Genomic DNA, 25,273 nt, shown 5'->3' with positions numbered 1-25,273 from the left:
GCATCTCCATGACTGGTTGGTTGGGTCGAGAACAGCTCCGTTCTCCAGGGAAGTGGGAGACCCCTTTGGGGATGGAACCCTGCTGAGCACCGGCAAGTCGGCTGTGGAGAGCCGACACGGTGGCGACACTTCCACCAGACCAGAGCGGCGTCCGGATACTGAGTTGGAAAAAAAATAAAAAGTAGGCGGGCGTGGATTCACCAGTAGCTTGTGTAGGTTTGCTACTTGCTTGCTAAGAGTTGCCACTTCGCCCAGGTAGTCCTCCGCAAGCAAACAGTTGCTACATTGAAAGTCAGCGCAGCCCACATTGTCCCGGAACAAATTGAGGTGGTTTGGGATGAGTTGGATCGCAGAGTGAAGGAAAATCAACCAACAAGTGCTCAGCATATGTGGGAACTTCAAGACTGTTGGAAAAGCATTCCAGGTGAAGCTGGTTGAGAGAATGCCAAGAGTGTGCAAAGCTGGCATCAAGGCAAAGGGTGGCTACTTTGAAGAATCTAAAATATAAGTTCTATTTTGACTTGTTTAACACTTTTTTGGTTATTACATGATTGTGTTATTTCATAGTTTTGGTGTATTGCACTGTTATCATACAATGTAGAAAATAGTAAAAATACAGAAAACCCTTGAATGAGTAGGTGTGTCCAAACTTTTGACTGGTACTGTATGTTTTAAAGAGCAGTTGTTTACTTTAGTATTTCTCAGAAATGAAGATACAACAATGCCTCAGTCTAGTTGGTGGCGGTAATGCAACATTGGATGCCAACCGCCGGTAAACCTCATCGAAGAAGAAGACCCGGAAGTACTTTTTTTTTATTGTTGCTGACGAGACGCTGTTGCTCACAGCTGTGATCCTTGAATCTCATCGCTATTTCTGATTATTGCATTACCTTTGTGTCTTCAGAAATATATTTATAAACAGTTAACGTTTAGCTTAACAGAACAATTATACACGCTACTCTTCGTGTCGAAATTAGTATTGTCTTTGACCGGAATCATACGCCGAGGGCCAGCTCACGCTAGCAAGTTGTCGTTTTCAAGTAAACAACGTTAACGTTACAGTAGTTAGCTAAACCTAGGTAGTTCATCTGAAGTACATCATAATACACCATCAATCATGGCAGTTGTCAACGAAGGCGCATTGAAGAAAATGCTCAAGGTAAGCAACGATTTTACCTAACGTTAGCTAAACAATTGTTTTTATTAACAGCGTTAGCCTTTCAGCTAGCTAAGCGCGCTAACTAGCTAATGTTAGCTAGCCCTACAAATATTTGTCTAACTATAACTATCTCGGTTACCAAATAACTAGTGTTAGAGTTAGACAGTTAGACTTGATTTATAATGTATGTTTGATAACGTTCTCTAACTATAAGCATACGTTAACTAGCTAGTGTTTTCTAGCCAGATAACGAACGTTAACTAACTAACCAACCTTAGGTACCTGGCTGAACCAATCAGTGTTAAGACATTGACATTCAGCAATATTAATCACTATGTCCACTGTTCAGCAATACAAATACAGGGACCTGACTGTTCGTGAGATAACCAACGTCATCTCCCAGTACAAGGACCTGAAGCCTGTTATGGATTCATATGGTAAGAATGTGTACAGTACATGGTTCACCGCAGTGGCCCATATCACAAAACATGATCTATGTGTTATTGTATGTTTGTCTGATTTTATTGAGTGATATTTTCTGTCCTCAGTGTTCAATGATGGCTCCACTAGAACTCTGGTGAGCTTAACAGGAACAGTGCCAGTCAGCTACAGAGGTAGGATAAGTTTGGGTGTATGTCACTATCATTTGACAAAAAAGTAATGACAAGGGTTGTGTTCGTAGGCACCAAACAGAGCGGGACTACCTGGACTTGTCCAATAAGAAACACACATTTCCAGAAAACATTTTCTGTTGTGTTCTATGATTTTGTCTATTAAAGTATTTGTTATTTGAGCAATTTTCTTCTCAAGTGAACTGTCTGTTTCACAAAGCCTTATTTATATATATATATATACATATACATATATATTATACTCTTGTCTTCTAGGAAACGTATATAACATCCCAGTGTGTCTATGGCTGCTGGACACCTACCCATACAACCCTCCCATCTGTTTTGTGAAGCCCACCAGTGCCATGATGATCAAGACAGGCAAACACATTGACGCCAATGGCAAGATCTACCTGCCCTATCTGCACGAGTGGAAACATGTCAGTGTTTTAGCATTGGCTATATTATACCTCTGTTTTTTTGCGTGTGAATTTTTTTGGGGACGCACACTGTATTACTCTTCATTTATTACTGAACCAATGTCTCTGTACCTAGTTTCTGATGGATTTCACACAAAATTAATGTTGGACTGCTTTAAAGGGGCAATATACAGTTCAAACAATAATAGTCCACCCCACCACTGTTTTGGGCAAAAGCTGAGGGATGGGCCTTGAGTATTGATTTATTGAACATTTATTTAACTAGGCAAGTCTGTTAAGAAGAAATTCTTATTTACAATGACGGCATACTCCGGGCAAACCCTAACCCAGACGACGCTGGGCCAATTGGCACACAATTGTAACCACTCAAATTCATAAACCGACCACTGGGTGCAAGGACTGAACATCCATGATATCAAAATTATAGTTTGAGGCTATACAGTGTTAGTTTACAATTACGTTGTTTACAAACATTGGAGTAAAACTAGCTAGCATATTTTGGTTTGTGATGGGGTATGACAGTTGAACTAGGCACATTTTTTTATTTAACTAGACAAGTCAGTTAAGAACATAATCTTGTTTACAAACATTGGAGTAAAACTAGCTAGCATATTTTGGTTTGTGATGGGGTATGACAGTTGAACTAGGCACATTTTTTTATTTAACTAGACAAGTCAGTTAAGAACATAATCTTGTTTACAATGATGGCCAAACTCGGACGACGCTGGGCCAATTGTGCGCCGCCCTATGGGACTCCCAATCACCCCCCGGATGTGATACAGCCTGGTTTCGAACCAGGGACTGTCGTGATGCCTCTTGCACTGAGATGCCGTGCCTTATACCGCTGCGCCACTTGTGAGCATAACTCATGAGTTATGTTCTTCAAGAATCGAAGGGTATATCAGTCATTTGAATGCCTAACATTTTATGTAGCAATCGCAGATTGCCCCTTTAACAGGACTCCAGACTGTGGCCATTTAGTCACATTTTGCAACCCTTTAACTTGGCTTGCGAGTTACTTTTTTAGTTAGGGCTGGGACTTTCCAGTGACCTCCCGCTACGATATCACGATACTTGGGTGCCGATGTGTATTGCGATTCTCACAATTCTATATGTATTGCAATTCGATATTGCAATTTGATGTTCCAAACATACTGCTCTCTGTATGTGTTTTGATCAGTCAGAGAAATAAGTGCTGAAAACATGTTGGCTCACTATTTAAAAAGATTGAGCATGTATAGCCGACTAGCGCTAGCTAACGCTACCTACAGTACCAAATCGATACTTTGAATAAATATCGATACAATGTAGTCCCAAAATAATATTGCGATATGTAACTGTGACATGGCCACTAGCAGTAGATGTTATATTTAGAGTTAGCGATCTAGCTAATGTGTTTTGCGTTTCCACTTCCTTGGGTGCTGAACTAGTACCAATTGAATTTGGCCTATACATAATATTAGTGCACGTAAAGATTTTAAAATAGCCAAATTGTCAACTGAAAATTCATGACAATCACTGGATTAGGTTTACATATAAAAATATTTTGGAATCTTGCATTCCTGCTTGGACTTTTTAGATCAAGGGTGTCAAACTCATTCAATGGAGGGCCTAGTAATCTGCAGACACTCAGCCATCCGTGGAATGAATTTGACACGTGTGTTAATGTAATGTTTTTCTTGAATATCATGTCCGTAGTCTATTACACTTCTTAATAGGATGTACATTTTGCTTCCGACAAACTGACCCTCATTAACTCGTCAACAAACGGCTACATTTTTTCCAGACAGTAAAATTATGTGACCAACAGAAAGTACTCTGAGATCTGTATATAATGACGAGATGCTTATGTTTCCGCCCTAACAATGCGAGTCATCCCAAGGCGGGAAGGCAGGCCCAATAATTTGGACAGATTTTGGCGAGAGTGAAACCTCTCACTTTGCCTCTTCCTCTATGATAGTATGCATACAAGGGCTGGACATTTTTCATTATGAGCTTAATCCAAACATGTAACAATAGCAAGCCTATCTTATTACAGTCAAAAGGCTGGCTGGAATGGATTAGACCCACCTGTTGTATAATAGGCTATTATACAACGGGTGGGTCTAATCCATTCCAGCCAGTGTTTATTCCAGAAGTTACCACAGGTTAAATCTGACTTTGAAAAGCCTATTTTCTCTGTTCCCTCTCACTGCCCAATCCACTGTCTCATCAGCCCAGCCAGGCAATTTATCAACTTGATCTCCACTATAAAAAGCATCTAGACATTATCTCACATTTCTTTTAGAATAACATTTAGTTTTAAACAGCGGAAATTTGTATAAACCTTGCAGTCTATCTCTGCAACATTTGCAACATTGTTTCAATATTGCTATTCGATCTCCAGCTGTCCATAGTAATGACTGTGGCAGGAGTCGGGAATAGGCAGGCAGCATCTCTCATTCAATTGAAGTAATTAATCAGCTGGCATTATTTTTCAGGATGTATACAAAGAAATGTCAATAGAAAACAACAGGAAAATCAAAATGAAATGCAGCAAGTTTGCTGTCTTTCCAGCTTTAGTTTGAAGGGATTGTGTTAGCTGTGTCTTTGGGTAGCTCCTATGAACAACAGTGACCTGACGAGAGCACAGTTTCTGTGCCTGGTTAAATCGCGCCTCATTAGTTCATTGTTATGGATGCATCCAAAAATGTCACTTGAAATCTGCTTGAACAACCGCAAATTCAGCCACTTTGCTGTTTTTCTGGCAGCACTGTTTGTCGTGACTATGAGAACGTTGCCAGCCAGTATGGCAATGGAACATTTTAGACTGGGTCGTGTCCATAGATACAGAACTGAAAGACTGAGTCGTGTCTTTGGCAACCGAACCGATAGACAACTACCAGCCGGCTTGGGTAGCAACCTTAGATTTGTGTCAGGACTATATCTCATGGAAGGATGAAAGAGTATGAATAAATTATTGTATGAAAGTGATAATGCCCTCGAAGCCGGTGTTTGGATGATATATTGGCACGGTTTCGAATGGTGAATGAGAAGCGTGCTGTGATTTGAGAAATAAAAATAGCTCCTTTTTAATCGTGGCCACAAGTTTTTAACACGCAATTGTGTTTAGCATTGTTATTTGTTGCGAAATGATTGGGCTTACAAATGCAGGTTTCACTCCAGTGGCCTAGAGGCTTTTTGAGGAGATACTCTTGCGCTGTCTGACATGTGGTAGGCTATTCTGTTCCTCAAACTAGGCTATGTATGCTGTGTGTGTGAAATAAAATGCATGAGGACTAACAGAAATATACACGTGGCAATTAAATTCCCCCAAATCATGCAAATTAACCTATAGATCGATTAGCATGACAGGTCAAGTGTATTTTCGCCTGCTAACTGATGTAACAGTTAACATCCTTCTTAATAAAGCATTGCGAATGACTTTCTAAGATGAGTCAAATGTATTTTGTGTGACACAGCAAAATATTTTTTGGGGTGTCTCAATCTAGGGCCCTATAAAATCTGTGATGCAGAGAACGCGGATGGAATCTAGACATTTTAAAATGGAATTCAACAATATTCAAATGTATTGAACTAAGTAGGGAATCAACTAAATGTATTGAACATTTATTAATTTGCTCAAGTTCATCATAAGACATGAACAGAATGCATCAGTTATTTGTATTTCCTGCAACTTTCTGAAGAGGCAACAAGAATTTCCACTGTCTATGTGCGGTGCGCACGTCTACCACTTTGTGTAGATGAAAAGGCTTTTCCAAATAACTTAAATTAAATGATGACTACTAAGTAGGATATGCTTACCTGGCAGAATATCATAAAAAACTCTGCTAGACAGCAGCCTCTTGCTAGGTGCACACTGGAAGTAAACTAAGCCCAAAAATCTACATTTCAAAATAATTTCCCAGACCTCAAAAGTTGTCTCCCGATGTGGTTTAAGTATCGTGGTGGATGTAGAACATCCAATTTAGTTGTTTGTGATTTAATTATTATTTTTTTTTTTATAGTGCCCTACAAATCATGGGCTGGTACCATCAAGGTTAGTGGCACCAGTGCCACTAGGGGGAATGTTAGCCCTACTTGAACAGCGTGATGAAATGAGCTCATGTTATCTGTATGAGGTGAAGCCTGCCACAGTTGTCCATTTCCATATGGACAATAAAGTTACGTTGTACTTCTGTTGATTTCTCTTCCTCCCAGCCCCAGTCGGACCTGTATGGTCTGATCCAGGTGATGATCGTGGTGTTTGGGGAGGAGCCCCCTGTGTTCTCCCGCCCCACCACACAGGCCCCCTACCAGGCCTTCCAGGCTGCAGGACCCCCCAACCGTAAGTTACCCGTTCAGTCTGTCATTGTTTCTATTCCAGATCTAGCATTCCTGTTTCAACTTGTCAACTAATCAAGCCCTCGACTAGTTGTATCGGGTGTGCTAGTTCAGGCCTACAACATAGTTGTGAAATGTCTGGGTGTCTTCGAGGAATGATTTTTGAAACACTGCAGTATGGATCGCATTAGTCGGTTATTTTCACTGTATGGATAGGTCGGTCATTGTAATAACGGGAATTTTGTCTCTGCATGAACATGAACTCTGTTTCTCCATATAATACGTGAGACTTTGGGGCGCCATTTTCATAGTGCAAAAACACTGTTAACGTCATCTTGCATTGTAATTGAAATTCAAACGTTTCTTTAACTGCATTATAAGCAAGCGACTTTTAACTGAGCAATACATCGTCGTCTCGAACATTGTTAAATGTTTCAAATTGAATCATGCCTCCAGATTATAATGAGGTTTATGGTCATTTTTGCACTTTGTAAGTCTTCTGCACTACTAAAATGTTGCCCTGAATCGTTCTTGCAAACACGTGCAGTACCTCCTATTGGACCCCAGATGGTATCCACGCACATTGTGAAAGATGGAAAACTGAGATGAAATGTTCAATGTGTAATCTGACCCTCACACTGTCAATCCCTCCCTCCCATCCACAGCATCCTACATGCCAGGTATGCCAGCGATCTCCTCGTACGGACCAAACCCCACCCCTGGGTAAGATGTCCGTCTTCAAGGCCACAATTTCCTCTAACACTCTGCCTCTCGCAGCCAGTCCCTCTCAATCTCATCAAACCAGTTCTGACATGTTTGTCTTTGGGTTTACATAAGCAACACAGCCACATAAGCATGTCTGTCTGGTGGAATCATCACACTCAATAAACAAATGAGTGAAGCAGTTCCTTCTCTTACAGTGCCCCATATAGTTCAAAAGATTTCCAGCTTTGATTAACAGATGGCTGTTGGTTGATGATGCAGGGTTTGTTGTTTTCTCTCCAGTGGCTATCCGGGGTACCAGTACCCTAGTGCAAACTCGTATCCTGCCACAGCTGGTACTACACACTACACTAACCAGAATCCTGCCTCCACTGTGGGTATGTATCACACGGCATTGCCTTCTGGTTATTGTAATCTCAAGGCCTGGCTTGATCGGAGCTATTGAACTATCAAAGGGAAAAATGCACACACCCCTAGGAGAATCACAAAAGTTTTCTATACACAATATTGGACACCATTATGAAGTCCCAACACTGCCTTGTATTGCAATGTTAGGTTTGTGACGTGTAACCGAAGGTTATGGATGAAGACCGCCCTGACAATATCCGTAAAAAAACGTTTTTTGTGAGTGAGCTTTTGAAGCATACTTCATACCTCAATTACTTATTAGGTGTTCCCTCTAAGCTGCTTGTGAGTGCGCACTTCCTCCGGTACTGCCGCGCTGAATAAATGCAATGCTGCGCAGAGACGCAAGAGATTGTACTTCACTGAGTTCGCCCCATTAGTTTGCACCATATAGATCAATGTTTTTTTTCTGTGATCGAAATCAACATTATATCAGCCCCTTTTCAATGCAACAAACCAAACCAAATCTAACTTTGCAAGATTGAGTCTGATTTTGTTGCAGGCAGAGCCAGTGCACAACGGAGTAGGATTCTATTGGCGGGGGTGGCTCATGCGCTTTTCAGATCAGAGGCCGGAGCCACGCTTGTGCACATTTATTCATATTCTTTGCTAGTTGGCTAGTTATTAGCCTTGTTATAGATAAGTATAGGTGCCTCCTGCAGAGCACAAACATGTCGGCTACATTTTAAGCGGTCTTTGAAAAGCCATTCGTATTAATTGAAGGGGCAGTGTTGTATTTTGAGACAGGCTAGCCTACTTACGGTAGCCTACTTTGTCTTATTCTCTGTATAGTAATAATACATTTTATTTTGTGAAGTGGTTTCTTGCATCATACAATGCAATTTACAGTCACCTATTTGGCACATGGTGTTACAGACCCAAGTAAAAAATCATTAATTCATGTCAAGCCCTTCATAATGTAAAAAAGTTAAGTCTCATGCAATGTAGGCCTGCATTGAACACCACATAGTGACTGCTATGGTGTGTGGTCATCCTCACCCCCTCCCTACTACTGTTAGTCATGGCTGTATCATAGTTTTGATTTCTAAGTGAAAATGTTATGGGATTTGCTCCATTGTCTTTGTTGGTAGGCCTACATTCTGCACAAATAGCCACAACTGTAAGGTTCACTGTAAACCTGCACCGGAAGTTGCACAAAATTCTCACAATGTTCAAGTTTCTGCTTAAAATTTGTTCAGTGGGCCAAATAATTAGGGAACATTTGGCTGGAAACCTATTATAATTGTAAGCATTATTATTGTTTTTCAATTTTTGGAGTGCTATAGTTCTTAAATGGTAAGACCTACAGAGACAACTTGGTGGGATTGCTTAAATTGGTGCACGAATACATCTGGTTACTCGTGGCAGCCACACGGTGCCGCAATAAACATTTTTTTTTTTTTAAGTCAGCCCTACCTTCTCATTTGACCTAGTCTCTGAATTTGATACAGAGGTTCCTCTCTACCCAATGGACACATTTGCATTTAGGACTGATGACATCACCATGATGGATCATCTGGCATTTTGAAAAGGTTGTAATTAAAAATAAAAATAAACATCTCCTCAGAAACCCCTAAACCAAATTCTCAAACTTGTTATACAGCATTTATAGACCAAGATCTTTCAATTCATTATATATTAAGTTATAAAGCGTTTATAGACCAAGATCTTTCAATTAATTATAAATTAAGTTAATATCTTAAACGTCATGACCGCTGTGAGCCAAGGAAATTGAGTTAGGTTGGGCTTGACATTTCAAGTCGCTCTTGGAGGGAGTAGAGTCCCCTGCTGGCCATGCATCTCAATACTCTATAATGTTTCCTGAAATGTGTGGTTGTCCGCTACCCAGATGGATTCAAAAGTATAAAATTGGTGTGAGTACCAGAGATGAAGTCAAGACCGAATCCTTTTAGATCCAGCCCCAGACAGACTTTCTGAGACTCAGGCCAAGGACCAGTTTAAATGGGGAAACAACAAGTAAACTCTAGTATAGTTCAGTACATTATAGTTCAGTGAAGTACAATACAGTAGAGTATAGTTCAGCCCAGTAAGGTAGAGTATACATTTTGAGTGCTCCAACGCCTTTCTGCCTCAATTTAGTACATTTGGAAGTTTTTCTTGATAAGGCCTTGTGATTTTTGTCATTGTTGAGCACCCCTCATTTCCTTTGTTTGCTGATGCAAGAAGGCCCACCTGAACTCTTACCTATAGTGTTGTGGAAATTACCACCAGAGACCCCTGAGGTCATTATTAAATGTATCCTTTTTTTATCAGTAAGCCGGAGAGGTTCTAACAAACTTAAAGCATCAAGAGGAACACGTCTGTCAGGAGCTCTACCGGGGCAGTTCCGTTCTCTTATATACGGCTATACAAAAAATAGCTACATAGGCATGGTTCATAGGGTTGGATCCTACATGTGACCGGCACCGTCTCCATTCTTAACTTATATAACATATTCTGGGCGTTCTTCCAAAAGATCTAAGGAGTGGGTCAAGACCGTCTCCCCCTCATATCTCTACCCAGCACCTACAGGATCCAATGATTGTATGAGACAAGATATACAATTCAAGGCTATCTCTACAGACAAAAATAGTTTATGATAGTAATGTAGAGAACAGTACATTATTTATATGTTTGGGCTCTTGAAGGGTTGGAACTCCCTTCTGGCTTTGCATCTCAATTTTCTATAGTTTTTCCTGAAGTGTGCACTTGTCAACTACCCATATGGTGATCCTCTGTAGTTCATTTGGTAGAGCATGACGCTTGCAATGCCAGGATAGTGGGTTCGATTCCCGGGACTTGTTTTTATTTAACTTTTTTTGTATGTAATCTTTAACTAGACAAGTCAATTATGAACAAATTATTATTATATACAATGACTGCCTACCAAGAGGCAAAAGGCCTCCTGCAGGGTTGGGGGCTGGGATAAAACCATTTAGGACAAAACCCACATTATGATAGACACCACAACAGACCTAAGACAACACAACATGGCAGCAATACAACATTACCACATGACATGGTGGCAACAACATGACAACACTGTAGTAACACATGGCAGCAGCACAACATGGTAGCAGCACAAACATAGTACAAACAATGTTAGGCACAGACAACAGCACAAAGGGCAAAAAAGGCACACAACAATCACGCGAAGCAGCCTCAAGTGTCAGGAAGAGTGTCCATGATTGGAAGAGTGTCCCCCCCCCCCCTGGGAGCACGGTATGTTTTTTTCTTTAGCACTAGACAGCTGATTCAAATAATCAAAGCTTGCTGATGAGTTGATTATTTGAATCAGCTGTGCAATCATCTGTAACGTCCCTCAGCCGAGCAGTGAATTTCAAACACAGATTCAAGCACAAAGACCAGGGAGGTTTTCCAATGCTTTGGAAAGGGCACCTATTGGTAGATGGGTAAAAAAAGAGACATTGAATATCCCTTTGAGCATGTTGAAGTTATTCTTTATACTTTGGACGGTGTATCAATACACCCAGTCATTACAAGCTTCAGGCGTCATTCCTAACTTTTATTTTTTATTAAATATTTATAACTCGACAAGTCGGTTAAGAAGAAATTCTTATTTACAATGACGGCCTACCCCGGCCAAACCCTCCCCTAACTCGAACGACTCTGGGCCAATTGTGTACTGCTCTATGGTCTGTAGTGACGCAGCCTTAGACCGCTGCGCCACTCGGGAATACTAGTTGCCGGAGAGGAAGTAAACCTCAGGGATTTCAACGTGAGGCCAAAGGTGCCTTTTAAAACAGTTACAGAGTTGAATGGCTGTGATAGGAGAGAACTGAGGATCGATCAATAACATTGTAGTTACTCCACAATAATAACCTAAATGACAGTGAAAAGGTCGCCTGTACAGCATAACAATATTCCAAACATCCATCCTGTTTGCAATAAGGCACTAATGAGTACCACTCTAAATATTTTCAAGCAAGGTGGTGGCTGCATCATGTTATGGGGATGCTTGTCATCGGCAATGACAAAGTTTTTTATTTTTATTTTGGGATGAAAATAAATGTAATGGAGCTAAGCACTGGCAAAATCCTAGAGGAAAACCTGGTTTTCTGCTTTCCAACAGACACTGGGAGATCAATTCAGAAAGTAACTTAACTCAAGGCCAAATATACATTGGATTGCTTACCAAGTTCACATTGAATGTTCCTGAGTGGCCTAGTTACAGTTTTGACTTAAATTGTCTTAAATCTATGGCGAGACGTGAAAATGGCTGTCTAGCAATGATCAACAACCCACTTGACAGAGCTTGAATTATTTTAAAAAGGATAATATGCTGTTATTGTAAAATTCAGTTGTGCTAAGCTCTTAGACTGACACAGAAAGACTCACAGCTATAATCACTACCAAAGGTAAGCCTAACATGTATTGGCTCTGGGGGTTGAATTCTTAAGTAATCAAGATATACAGTGCATTCAAAAAGTATTCAGACCCCTTGACCTTTTCCACATTTTGTTACGTTACGGCCTTATTTTCCTCATCAATCTAAACACAATACTCCATAATGACCAAGCAAAAACAGTTTACATTTTTTGTGTGCAAATGTATTAAAAGAAACACCTTATGTGCGCAAGTATTCAGACCCTTTCCTATAGCTGGCTGCCCGGCCAAACTGCACAATCAGGGGATAAGGGCCTTGGTCAGGGAGGTGACCAAGAACCCGATGGTCACTCTGACAGAACTCCAGAGTTCCTCTGGAGATAGTAGGTTCTGGAAGGTTCTCCCATCTCTGCAGCACTCCACCAATCAGGTCTTTATTGTAGAGTGGCCAGACGGAAGCCACTCCTCACTAAATGGCACACGACAGCCCGCTTGGAGTTTGCCAAAAGGCACCTAAAGGACTCTGACCATGAGAAACAAAATTCTCTGGTCTCTTCCAGCCTGAATGCCAAGCGTCACATCTGGGGGAAACATGGCACCATCCCTATGGTGAAGCGTGGTGGCAGCATCATGCTGTGGGGATGTTTTTCAGCAGCTGGGACTGGGAGACTAGTCAGGATTGAGAGAAAGATGAACGGAGCAAAGTGCAGATAGATCCTTGACGAAAACCTGCTCCAGAGTGCTCAGGACCTCAGTCTGGGGCGAAGGTTCACCTTCCAACAGTACAATGACCGTAAGCACACAGCCAAGACAATGCAGGGGTGGCTAAAGGACAATTCTCTGAATGTCCTTGAGTGGCCCAGCCAGAGACCAGACTTGAACCCGATCGACCATCTCTGGAGAGACCTGAAAATAGCTGTGCAGCGACGCTCCCCATCCAACTTGACCGAGTTAGAGAGGATCTGCAGAGAAGAATGGGAGAAACTCCCCAAATACAGGTGTGCCAAGCTTGTAGCGTCATACCCAAGAAGACTCAAAGCTGTAATCGCCGCTAAAGATGCTTCAACAAAGTACTGAGGTAAAGGGTCAGAATACCTATGTAAATGTGATAGAGTTTTTATTTTAGAAATTTGCAAAAAGTTCCAAAAACCTGTTTTTGCCTTGTCATTATGGGATGTTGTGTATAGATTGATGAGGAAAAAACACAATTTAATCAATTTTAGAATAAGGCTGTAACGTAACAAAAAGTCAAGGTGTGTGAGTACTTTCTGAAGGCACTGTATAAATTACGTCTCTGTAATCTAGCATGCGTAGGATGGTGGTCTGAGTCGGGGTTAGTTTCGTAGCTGGGGTGAAAGAGGAGCGATTACAATAGAGGAAACCAAGTCTAGATTTAACCTTAGCCTGCAGCTTGGATATGTGCTGAGAGGACAGTGTACTGTCTAGCCATAGTCCTAAATACTTGTACGAGCTGACTACCTTAATTAAGCTCTAAACCCTCAGCGATGCTAATCACATCGGTGGGGAGTGGATTATTTTGGCAAAGAACAAATGCTCGCTAACAGGTATGTGATCACGTTTTGAGATATAAGCTTTTAGCGCTCATTACATTTTTTTGGGGGGGGATCTTTTATTTCAGGTCATGAAACATGGGACCAACACTTTACATGTTGCTTTTTATATTTTTCTTCAATGCATTATTCCCACCACTACTCCTACAGCTTTTACTCAACCTACACTTACAACCTTATAACATGCAGAGGTCTAACTTGAGTTGCTTACATTTTTGTTTTTGATACTCGTAATACTTTTTTGAAATATAAGCACTTAAACATGCTGAACAATTTTTACATGGAGGTCTATGGTGACCAAAATATGCCATTTTTGAAACACTGCTGTTTGTACATCTACTTTTTAAGATACACACTACAAACCAACTTTAAAATGTGCAGAACACTCATAATTACAAACTACTGAACCACCACCACACGACTACAGACCTCAACGATTTACCACAACCGCTGACAACAGTAGTCAGCAGTTGTGTTGTGCGTTCAGAACTACAGTATATTTTCTTAATTTATAGACTAATCAACGTTGATAAATAGGCTATGGACATGTTGTGTGTATTTGTATCCATTTGAATGATTGTCAATTTCACCTTCAAATATTGCATAACCGTTTCCCTTCATTCATACTTTCCTTGTCAATTCATTCTTATAGCCTACTTTCGGGAAGCCGAAGGTAGGCCTAGGTTTTCTAATACATTTTAAGGGAAGAATACTTTTTAGCTCTTGTGTCCAACACGCTGAATGACGAGTCATTTGTACGGGGTGTGCGTGTGAAAGTAGCAAGTCTGGACTCCATCTCTTATAATAAGAATCAAACCCTCCTGTCATGATTGTAATCATCTTGTAAAAGGCCTGTTTTCAGTAGCTTAGGCTACATTATTTAATTAGTGCATCCTCTCTTTGAAGAACATACGCTAATGCCACTGCCATAGAATGACCGCAGTAGAAGGGTTTGACTTCATGCAACTATTTCGGGAAAAGTTGGAGAACACCATTGGTCTTAGAGTGGTTTTGATTGTCGAAATGAGATTGAATTTTTGATTTTGCAGAAAAGCCAACAGACAAGGACAAGATAGGCATATCTTTATTTATTTTTTTAAATAATAACAATGTTGTCATGCGTTATTGTTGTCAATATGTTAATGCAACAGAGCCTCTCCAACCTGGTATTTCTTAATTTGTCGATTGATATGTATAAGGTAATAACCTGAATAATAATGAAATGCCATGATTTATAAACAAAGTGTAATGGCTTATTTCAAATGGGTTTTATTAAGAAGCATATACCGCCTGACATTCTGTTGACCTTTAATTGACCCTGACCTCTAGCATTCTGGCTGGGGTCTGTTCCCCTCTGTGACCTCACTGCCTGGTCGCCTCTGAAATGTCGCCCCTGTAACCAGACTCGGGTGACGAAAGGTCAAGGGGTGTGGTGGTCACAACCCCCTTTAGCGCAGACACAGCTATTTTTAACCTCTGGGTTGACATTTACCCTTATGTGCTAATCTATGACCAGTTTACTCATACACTTCTCTATAAATATCAGTGTTTTATGGAAATGTTGTCCTACTACTTTATTTAGACCAGGGGTAGAGGAGGGGTGAAAGGACAGGCCTGGTGCCCAAATTGATGTGTCGCGTAGCTGAGAGTTAAGTGTAGACTAATGGATTCGGTTTAGTCAGTTGTCCTGATGAGCCCTAGCTAGTTAGTTTATTCTGGCTAGCTGGCAACAACAGCAGCATGGTGCTACTTAAACGCCCACACCAACAAAAATCCACTTTTTCCAGCTGAAAGATGCTTCCCTGAGCCTACCCGTGATGTTGCACAACGATTTAAGTCAATAAGTCATTGATTAATACAGTATGTATGATAGTATGATATATTTGGGTTTGAACAGGGAAATCCGGAGTTATTAACTTGGTATTTTTCCGCATCTATGCTGTGTGTTTCATGATAAAATGACGTACATTTTTATCTGACTATACAAGTCTTGTGAGGGATGGCTTTAGCACAGTTTCTAAACCCAGAGCTGCAACATCACAAGACTTCCGGGGAATGCTTGCGAAACAGACCAAGCAGACCAGGTTTGAGAAGTGAATGAAAGAAGGGAGAAGTTCTTCCTTAGTTGTTAATTTTCACAATCTTAAGCAAAACGTAAATTCGAGCCAATGTCTTTTAGTTTTACTATTGTCACTTTCTCAAGGTTAAGGTAAATTGACATGTTTTAATTTTCGTCAAACGCTATTGGAGTGATAGCTTTTGAGTTGACTGCCTGCACATGCGCAATTCAGCGTGTAATGACCATTAGTACTGATGACGTATTTCTGTGCATGAGCTTAGCTAGCCAACTGGTCTCTATGACGTCGCCTAGAAGCGTTATCTGGGATTTCTATGGGAGTTTCTGCCTATCTTCATACTGTACGGTCGTTAGCTTTAGTTCATTTGGAAGCACCTACAAAACATGTACATGTGCGGGCTCCTTGCGTCCTGTTTCCAACCTGGTGCAACGGGTTACTGCTCTCCGTAATGCACTTTGTTCGATCTGGAGCTGTTGGATGGGCTGGCGTTGAAACAGTGAGTGAGAAAAGAACTAATATTATTTGGATGAGCTACTGCCGCTCACTTGGCGATAGTAAGCAACCTGACAAGGCACGTTAGTCGAACAACTGATCAGGGGCTAGTTTCATGGCTTATGTCACCTAGCGAACATTAGCTGGATAGCAAAAAAAATGTCTCACCTTTATTTAACCAGGTAGGCCAGTTGAACAAGTTCTCATTTACAACTGTGACCTGACCAAGATAAAGCAAGGCAGTGCGACATAAACAACAACAGAGTTACACATAAACAAACGTACAGTCAATAACAATAGAAAAATCTATATACAGTGTGTGCGAATGTAGTAAGATTAGGGAGGTAAGACAATAAATAGGCCATAGTGTTGAAATAATTACAATTTAGCATTAACACTGGAGTGATACATGTGCAGATGATGATGTGCAAGTAGAGATACTGGGGTGCAAAATAGCAAGAGTATAAATAACAATATGGGGATGAGGTAGTTGGGTGTGCTATTTACAGATGGGCTGTGTACAGGTACAGTGATCGGTAAGCTGCTCTGACAACTGATGCTTAAGGTTAGTGAGGGCAATATGTCTAGCTTCAGAGATTTTTACAATTCGTTCCAGTCATTGGCAGCAGAGAACTGGAAGGAAAGGCAGCCAAAGTAGGTGTTGGCTTTGGGGATGACCAGTGAAATATACCTGCTGGAGTGTGTGCTACGGTTGGGTGGAGCTATGGTGACCAGTGAGCTGAGATAAGGCAGGGCTTTACCTAGCAAAGACTTATAGATGACCTGGAGCCAGTGGGTTTGACGACAAATATGTAGCGAGGGCCAATCAACGAGAGCATACAGGTCGCAGTGGTGGGTAGTATATGGGGCTTTGGTGACAACGGATGGCACTGTGATAGACTACATCCAGTTTGCTGAGTAGATTGTTGGAGGCTATTTTGTAAATGACATCGCCGAAGTCAAGGATCGGTAGGATGGTCAGTTTTATGAGGGTATGTTAGGCCACATGAGTGATGTAGGCTTTGTTGCGAAATAGGAAGCCGATTCTCCAATTTTGGATTGGACATGCTTAATGTGAGTCTGGAAGGAGAGTTTACAGTCAAACCAGACACCTAGGTATTTGTAGTTGTCCACATATTCTAAGTCAGAACCATCTAGAGTAGTGATGCTAGTCAGGCGGGAGGGTATGTTTGGCAGCATGAGTGGAGGTTTTTTTGCAAAAAAACAAAGCTGATTCTAGATTTAATTGTGGATTGTAGATGCTTAATGTGAGTCTGAAAGGAGAGTTTACAGTCTAACCAGACACCTAGGTATTTATAGTTGTCCACATATTCCGAACCGTCCAGAGTAGTGTTGCTAGGCGGGCGGGTGCGGGCAGCAATCATTTGAAAAACATGCATTTAGTTTTACTAACATTTTAAGAGCAGTTGGAGGCCACGGAAGGAGTGTTGTATGGCATTGAAGCTCGTTTGGAGGTTTGTGAAGTGTCCAAAGAAGGGCCCGATGTATACAGAATGGTGTCGTCTGCGTAGAGGTGGATCAGAGAATCACCAGCAGCAAGAGTGACATTATTGATATGTACAGAGAAAAGAGTCAGCCAGAGAATTGAACTCTGTGGCACCCCCATAAAGACTGCCAGAGGTCCGGACAACAGGCCCTCAGATTTGACAAACTGAACTCTGTCTGGGAAGTAGTTGGGGTACCAGCGAGGCAATCATTTGAGAAACCAAGGCTGTTGAGTCTGCCCATAAGAATGCGGTGATTGACAATCGAAAGTCTTGGCCAGGTCAATGAAGACGGCTGCACAGTACTGTCTTTTATCAATGGCAGTTATGATATTGTTTTGGACCTTGAGCGTGGCTGATGTGCACCCATGACCAGCTCGGAAGCCAGATAGCATAGTGGAGAAGCTACGGTGGTCCTCGAAATGGTCGGTGATCTGTTTGTTCACTTAGCTTTCGTAGACTTTAGAAAGGCAGGGCAGGATGGATATAGGTCTAACAGTTTGAGTCTAGATTGTCTCCCCCTTTGAAGAGGGGGATGACCGCGGCAGCTGTCCGATCTTTAGGGATCTCAGACGATACGAGAGGTTTGACCGGCTGGTAATAGGGGTTGCAACAATGGCGGCGGATCATTTTAGAAAGAGAGGGTCCAGATTGTCTAGCCCAGATTTTGCAGCTTTTTTAGAACATCAGCTATCTGGATTTGGGTGAAGGAGAAGCAAGGGGGGGCTTGGGCAAGTTGCTGCGGATCGTGCAGAGCTGTTGGTATAGGTAGCCAGGCGGAAAGCATGGCCAGCCGTAGAAAAATGCTTCTTGAAATTCTTGATTATCGTAGATTTATCAGTGGTGACAGTGTTTCCTAGCCTCAGTGCAGTGGGCAGCTGGAAGGAGGTGCTCTTATTCTCCATGGACTTTACGGTGTCCCAAAACTTTTTGGATTTAGTGCTACAGGATGGAAATTTCTGTTTGAAAATGCTAGCCTTAACTTTCCTACCTGACTATGTGTATTGTTTCTTGATTGATTGGTGAAATTTCATCACAGCTGGGATATTGTTTTTATTTAATTATTATATATATTTTTTAAAGGTAATGGTCCACTTTCTAGCTAGTGTTCATCACTGATAGAGGCAATTGTTGCTTTCCTTGGCTCCCTACAAAAGGGCCAACTGTTATGTATAGTTGTAAATATTACAGCTAAGTTGTTCCAGCTGTTGCTAAGTTAGCTAGCACAGTAGCTACTAACTACCTAACCTTTACTCTTCACATCATGAGGTTGTCGGAAAAACTGCTGAACGATAGCTAGCTTGCGTAGTTAGTTACTCTTATGCTTGAAAAGACATCAACAGTTGCAAATAGTTACCTGTTGCTACCTTGCTGGCGAGCTAGCTTTATTGGTCCAGGGAGTAGGTTAGCAAGCCTCTAGTTTTGCCGTTAAAGCACCAGTACTACTGCTCAACTCTGTATTCATCCTTGATCATTCAATTCCGTTGCAGAGGAGGGGAGTGGATGGTCCTCTGCCTTCTCCTTGCTAGCTGTGCTGTGCTCCATAGCGATTAGCAAAGCTGCCCCTGGCTGTTTGTGTTTAGTTTGCGGAGTGTGGGCTGTGCCAGAGACCTTATGGCCTGTGTACACAGAGGAAGGTGGAGATATGCCCAATGTTAAGCAATATTATAAGGAACGCTACGTCGGAGGGTAGATAAGCCGGTGTGTATTACCAGTGCAACAGTGTTGTATCGAGGTGCTTCCCACTGCTGCCACCGGGCATATCACCGGGATATAGTCTACTGCTCAATGGGGAGAGTTTGCGCTGCATGTTGTGTTGCCGGCTTGAAGTGTCCTTCGCTCCCACTTGCAGAGCACTCACAATTACTCTGATAAAAACGGAACTTTGGCAGACGAGTTTAAAATTCTCACTGAAGTTTCTAGCCACAAGCATGATCTAGCTAGCTGGGGAGGGCTCGGTAGGATGACTGACTGAACTGACCAGTTTTGCCAAGTCTAGCAAAAATGTACAGCCCAATGACCACTCAACCTGGCCACAAGGCCTGAAAACTAGACCCCCCCCCCCCCCCAAAATGGGGAAAGAAATGGAAAAAAATTATATACACACACATTTCCTAGACACGCAAAATGCTTTTTTTTTTGTTGAATGTTTCGCAACAAGAGGAGTTATCACGAGGGAGTAAGATGTAGCTAGCTAGTGCTATTAGTTCATTGATATCACATCACTTGTCATGAAGTTTGTGCATGCTGGTGCTGCTGTCCACTCACTCAGCTGCCTACAGCGCTCTCTCAACACACAAACGCACATCCTTCTGGCCCTCCCTCCCCACCACTCACTGGCTCCGCAACAGCCTGCCTCACTGCTTGATAGTTAGCAGCAGCAGGTAACAGTGAAATTAATCTACCTTGGCGGCCGTGGTGAAATTTAGAAGTAGCCCAAATATCTGGAACCGTCATTTTCACCCGCAACAGTTTTCAAAGTAGCCCAATTTGATGGGAACCGCTAACATGGCAACCCTGGAACTGACTGAACCGAATCAGTTCACCCCAATCAATTTTGAGGTTCACTATGAGATTAATCATAACATTCAAATTGCTGACTCCAGCCTGCTAGTTCTGATATTGTACAGAGCAATGGTATCTAGGCATCTCTCTTTTCAGCAGATTTCTAATACTTCCTCAAGTACTAGACGAAAGGTCGGAACACGGCAAACAGTTTGTTTCCACGAAAGAAAATACCATGGAAAATTCCACAACTACAGTCAGTTTTCATATTATGTTATATAGTGAGTATAAGACTGCTAGGTGGAATACTTTGACACTGTGGTTTGTTTTATGAGGAAAATAACCTCCATACACTTTAATGGCTGACCATCACCTGTATCAAATCAAGCTTTATTTATACAGCACATTTCAGACATGGAATGCAACGCAATGTGTTTTACAGGGAAAAAAACTATGAAAATAAAAGCTGAAATATTTACTACACAAACTTAAGATACATAAAACAAGAATGACAACTGAATGAATTAAAAGCACCCTAAGGAAAAGCGAAGCTAAAAATATGTGTTTTAAGATCTCTTTTAAATATGTCCTCAGTTTCGGCCCCCCGCAGGTTCTCTGGCAGGCTTTTCCAGTGGCTCCGGGGGCATAATAACTAAATGCTGTCTCTCCATGCCTCTTGGTCCTAGGCTTTGGTAGTCCTAGTGCAGTTCAATGGACAACCTACCGGGTGATCGTGAGCGGTGGCTCTTTTCTGATTCATCATGTTGAGTTGGAGAAAGTGAAAGTGGACCTTAAGAAAAAGCTTTCGTCTGTAGCTTGGGCACTGTCTTTCAGCTTTTTTTAGGGTAGTAGCAACACAATAACATGAACTCATTAGCATTGAAACATGTTTTTATAACTTTCGGTCACTTGAACGCCATCTAACATGTTGCTGGTGTCATTCCATATACATCTGAGAACATCCCGAAGATAATGCATCCCAACTTCCTCCGCCATTGTTTATGTCTGAAATCCTAAGGGTCATATAAGATCACAAACAAGGACACCGTGATGCAAGGATTGTAAATGTTGTGTAAAAGCAAATGTCTTTTTGCATAAATTATCAAATATAGTGTGTGGAACAGATTTCCTAGTGTAGAGTCTTGCTAGTTTACTCTTCTTCTCTCCTCCCTGTCCTGTCCATCCTTCTCCTTTTATTTGCATTTGAACTTGCTATGTAAATAAGTTTAATTGTGCCAATACAGGCTGTTAAAAAAATCTTATCTAAATATAATCATTCTCCTCCAGGCCCCAGTAGGGATGGTACCATTGGCGAGGACACCATCCGTGCGTCGCTGATTTCGGCGGTGAGCGACAAGCTTCGTTGGAGGATGAAGGAGGAGATGGACCGGGCGCAGGCCGAGTTGGACGCGCTGAAGAGGACAGAGGAGGACCTGAAGAAAGGACACCAGAAACTGGAGGAGATGGTCTCACGGCTAGACCAGGAAGTGGTGAGGGGGGATATGGGGATATATTCAACACATTTCTCTTCTATGCTGTCTGTCTTTCCTCTTTGACTCTAGGTCCTTTTCTATTCCTCTCTCTCATGCTCTCTTTTTCATTCCCTCTTTGCTCATTCTCTCTTTCTAACTAATATTCCGCCCATAGAAATGGAATCATTCTAATTTCATTATTCTGCCTCTCCCCCCTCTTCACCCCAGTTCTATCAAGTATAACCTGTGAGTCCCCAAGTTCTCAAGTATTACCTGTCTTCGGAGCTTAATTCATTCTTTGGTGGAATGGAACATTGGGGGGCGGTGTACTGTTCATGTGTTTATTCCTCTGATATGTTTTTTTGAAGGCGGAGGTGGACAGGAACATTGACCTACTGAAGCGTAAGGACGAGGAGCTGAGCGAGGCGCTGGAGAAGATGGAGAACCAGTCGGAGAACAACGACATCGATGATGTAATCGTGCCCACGGCGCCACTCTACAAGCAGATCCTCAACCTGTACGCTGAGGAGAATGCCATTGAGGACACCATCTTCTACCTGGGAGAGGCGCTGCGCCGCGGGGTCATAGACCTGGAGGTGTTCCTCAAGGTGAGGGTTGGGAAACACGCATGCAGACATGCACGGACACACGCATACAAACACTCACAGGTGAACCATATACGCACTCAGTCACATAAACCACACACTACACGCACACCTTTTCATAAAGATCATGGGGAGCCACTAGACATTGTGCCCTCGTATGTCTTCTCTAACGCGCTGTCTCCCTATCTTTCTCTCCTGTTACAGCATGTGCGTCTGCTCTCCCGAAAGCAGTTCCAGCTGCGAGCCCTCATGCAGAAAGCCCGCAAGACCGCCGGCCTTAGTGACCTCTACTGACCCCGCGGACACCCACACCCATACACACTCCCTTTCTCCCAGTCTCTCCCTCTGTACAGCTCCTCCTCTTTATATTTGTCTTTTTGTCTCTCTCGATCTGTCCTCTTCTCTCTAAAAGACGTGCCCTAGAATTGTATGAAAAGAGCTAACATATTTGTTTTGTTTCGAACATCTCCTAAACATGCATCTAAGTTGGATAACCATCGTGGAAAATATGCAGTTTGATATGGAGCAAATGTCTGCCAACATTAATTCTTGCATTTATTTGAAATCTTTTGTACTGTAAAGTTGGAGTGGTATCAAACGTGAGGTTCGAGAGTATGTGTTCTGATATTGTGTGACAGTTGCTGGTGTGAGTTTGTGCTACTTGTCCCGCTGTAAAGGAAAGCTTACACTCTGATATAAATATACGTCTCAACTAGGGATGTGCATCTCTCATGAAAGATTATAGATACATGGGCTCTGATACGATGCAGGAATGATGCCTTTTTGTTTAAATTTTTTTTGTTGTTGCATGAACACATTTAATTTTCCATTTTAAATATATATCTGCTGCTGTTGGGATGACTTCTCTAAGCTGAGTGGCTGTTTGTGTGTCAGTCGATGTGTGTGTAGGCACCTGAGCTGAGCAATAGGGAAGACTGAGCATCTACTACCTCACTATCAGATTAGGTGTGGAAGGCAATTTCTGCTTTTTGTCCCCCCCCCCCCTCCACTTTATCAGAAATCACCATCACCCACTGATTAACTTGTCATTTTTGAAGAAAATGTTTGCGCTAGTACTATATAAATATGTGTCTTTAGAAATTAACATGGCATTTAGCTAATTAATATAATGCAGTTTTGGATTTGACCCTGTCTCAAAAGCAAATGGTTTGGACCGTTGATCGCAAAATGATTGCTGTCCATTATGAAGTTACCGTGTTCATTTAAAAATGACCAAATACACTGACTATTGAAAGCAAAATTACCAAAACCTGAACATTCGAAATAGAATCTGAATGAGTTGGATGTGAGTTGTCCACTCCGGTAGGCTACACAACTCCGGTAAAGCACAATGTTCTTGTAACAATGACCCAGCAAATTACATTGGTTGTCACTCAACTAATAAAGCCAATGATTTGACATTGGAAAGCCATTGTGCAAGCATCTGAGTGCTGAAGGTGCGCACAGATGTAGAACAGGGACACGCCTGCCTTTTGTTGGCGTGATCAGTTGTCTCTCGCACTATGCCACAGTTATATGACAGCACATACACAGTTACATGCATAAAAGTTTGATAGGCTACTGAACGGAAGGAGAGGCAGCATCAATTGTCACAACAGATAAGAGGTATTTTTGGAGTAAAAAGAAATATGAGTTAACTTGCGATTTGAATCGGTTTTCTGACCGATTCCTGCTTAAATTGATTTTCTGACCAATGTATGATGCATGCTTAATTTGGATTGCTTTGGGATCCTGCAGACCGATGCACAAGTATCTTAAACATTTGAACCAAGGACCGATGCGTCTCTGATTCGTTACATCCCTAGACTCAAACTTTTAGGAAATGACAAGGGTTCATCTAGTCGGAGCATACTTTCTCAAAGCAGGGTCGGGTTCATGTTGGCACAAAACGGTTTGGAAACCTTTTAGAGGTACAACTTGAATTACATTTTTGTTGTATTAAAATGAATAATGGCAGCCATTTGTTCCATATCCAACTGCATCAATGCTGAATGTGGTGAGCAGGTGACCCTGGCTTGTGCTCCCTGTCACCCTACTTTTTTTCTCTCGACTATTCTGTCAATATTGCTCCCATTGGCATCTGGAACGATTGAGAAACGGCTTTCCACGTTAGCTGTTCAGGGTGATCCTTCAGTCTTCCTTGAGCTGTGTCGTGCTTATTATGACACTCAATAGACGCCGTTTTCAAAGTTTTCGCAACGGAGAAGGAAAATTCTAGTCCGTTCTTCTGTTTGGTGCCTAATGAGCAGAACCATGACGGTCACTCGATCATGTGCATTGTTTCTCAAGACTCCCCTAAGCCCCCTGTACGGTGTCTGTATGTTCATGTTTGAATGTGTCACTCTACTGCGTGCTTCTATTCAAAGGCGTCGAAAGGAAAATGTAACTGTTTTTCTCTTGCTTCGCTTAGTTGTTTATTTTCTGTTTTATTTCAAGTTTTCAGCTGTTCTAAGAGATCAATGTCTTTACCCTTTCGATTTATATAAAGATTGTGAATTAGAAACAAGTGATAGATTTTTTTTTTTTTTACTAATCAGAAATGTACTTATCAAGTATGTAGACAGGTCTCTTTTTAAATTAACTTTGACTAAATGCACTTTGAATTGTATGATATGCTGTAGTTTTCAGATTACTTTCATTTTCAACAATAGACCATCTGTTCTTTTATCTGTCGAATTTTATGTAAATCAGCACAATAAAAATAGTCTGGTTTGCCAAAAAATTACTCATGTGGGGGTTCACTTCGAAGGATCTAAAACACGTGTACCCTTTTCACACTGTCATGCTGAGCCCCCCCAAATCATTTGCCTGGTAAGGCTGACCATTAAGTCAAATATTGGTCTAACTTTTTTTTATACGGTTCCTATCTAACTTAATAACCCAGAGCAGCCTATGGTTGTTGTATGCAAAGACACTGTCATGTTTTAGTTCTACAGTTTAGTTCTGCTATGTAATAATGTGGACCCTAGCATTGATATCCCACCCACTGACCTCTGTTGAGAGGAAAGACCAGGGA

General features: G+C 41.7%; 1 protein-coding gene across 1 annotated transcript; it reads left to right on the top strand.

Moving 5' to 3' along the window:
• The first annotated feature begins 799 nt into the window (after nucleotides 1-799).
• On the top strand, nucleotides 800-24,982 carry tsg101a (tumor susceptibility 101a). The gene is made up of 10 exons (XM_055934966.1): nucleotides 800-1,159; nucleotides 1,509-1,596; nucleotides 1,708-1,773; nucleotides 2,047-2,210; nucleotides 6,411-6,537; nucleotides 7,199-7,256; nucleotides 7,539-7,633; nucleotides 21,447-21,649; nucleotides 22,000-22,239; nucleotides 22,441-24,982. The coding sequence occupies exons 1-10, from the start codon at nucleotides 1,118-1,120 to the stop codon at nucleotides 22,528-22,530; spliced, it is 1,173 nt and encodes a 390-aa protein (XP_055790941.1). The 5' UTR covers nucleotides 800-1,117; the 3' UTR covers nucleotides 22,531-24,982.
• The last annotated feature ends 291 nt before the right edge of the window (nucleotides 24,983-25,273 follow it).

Source organism: Salvelinus fontinalis, chromosome 9 (assembly GCF_029448725.1).
Source record: "Salvelinus fontinalis isolate EN_2023a chromosome 9, ASM2944872v1, whole genome shotgun sequence".
Taxonomy (NCBI): Eukaryota; Metazoa; Chordata; class Actinopteri; order Salmoniformes; family Salmonidae; genus Salvelinus; species Salvelinus fontinalis.
The sequence above is the reverse complement of the archived record's forward strand: the minus strand, read 5'-3'. Positions and strand labels throughout refer to the sequence as shown.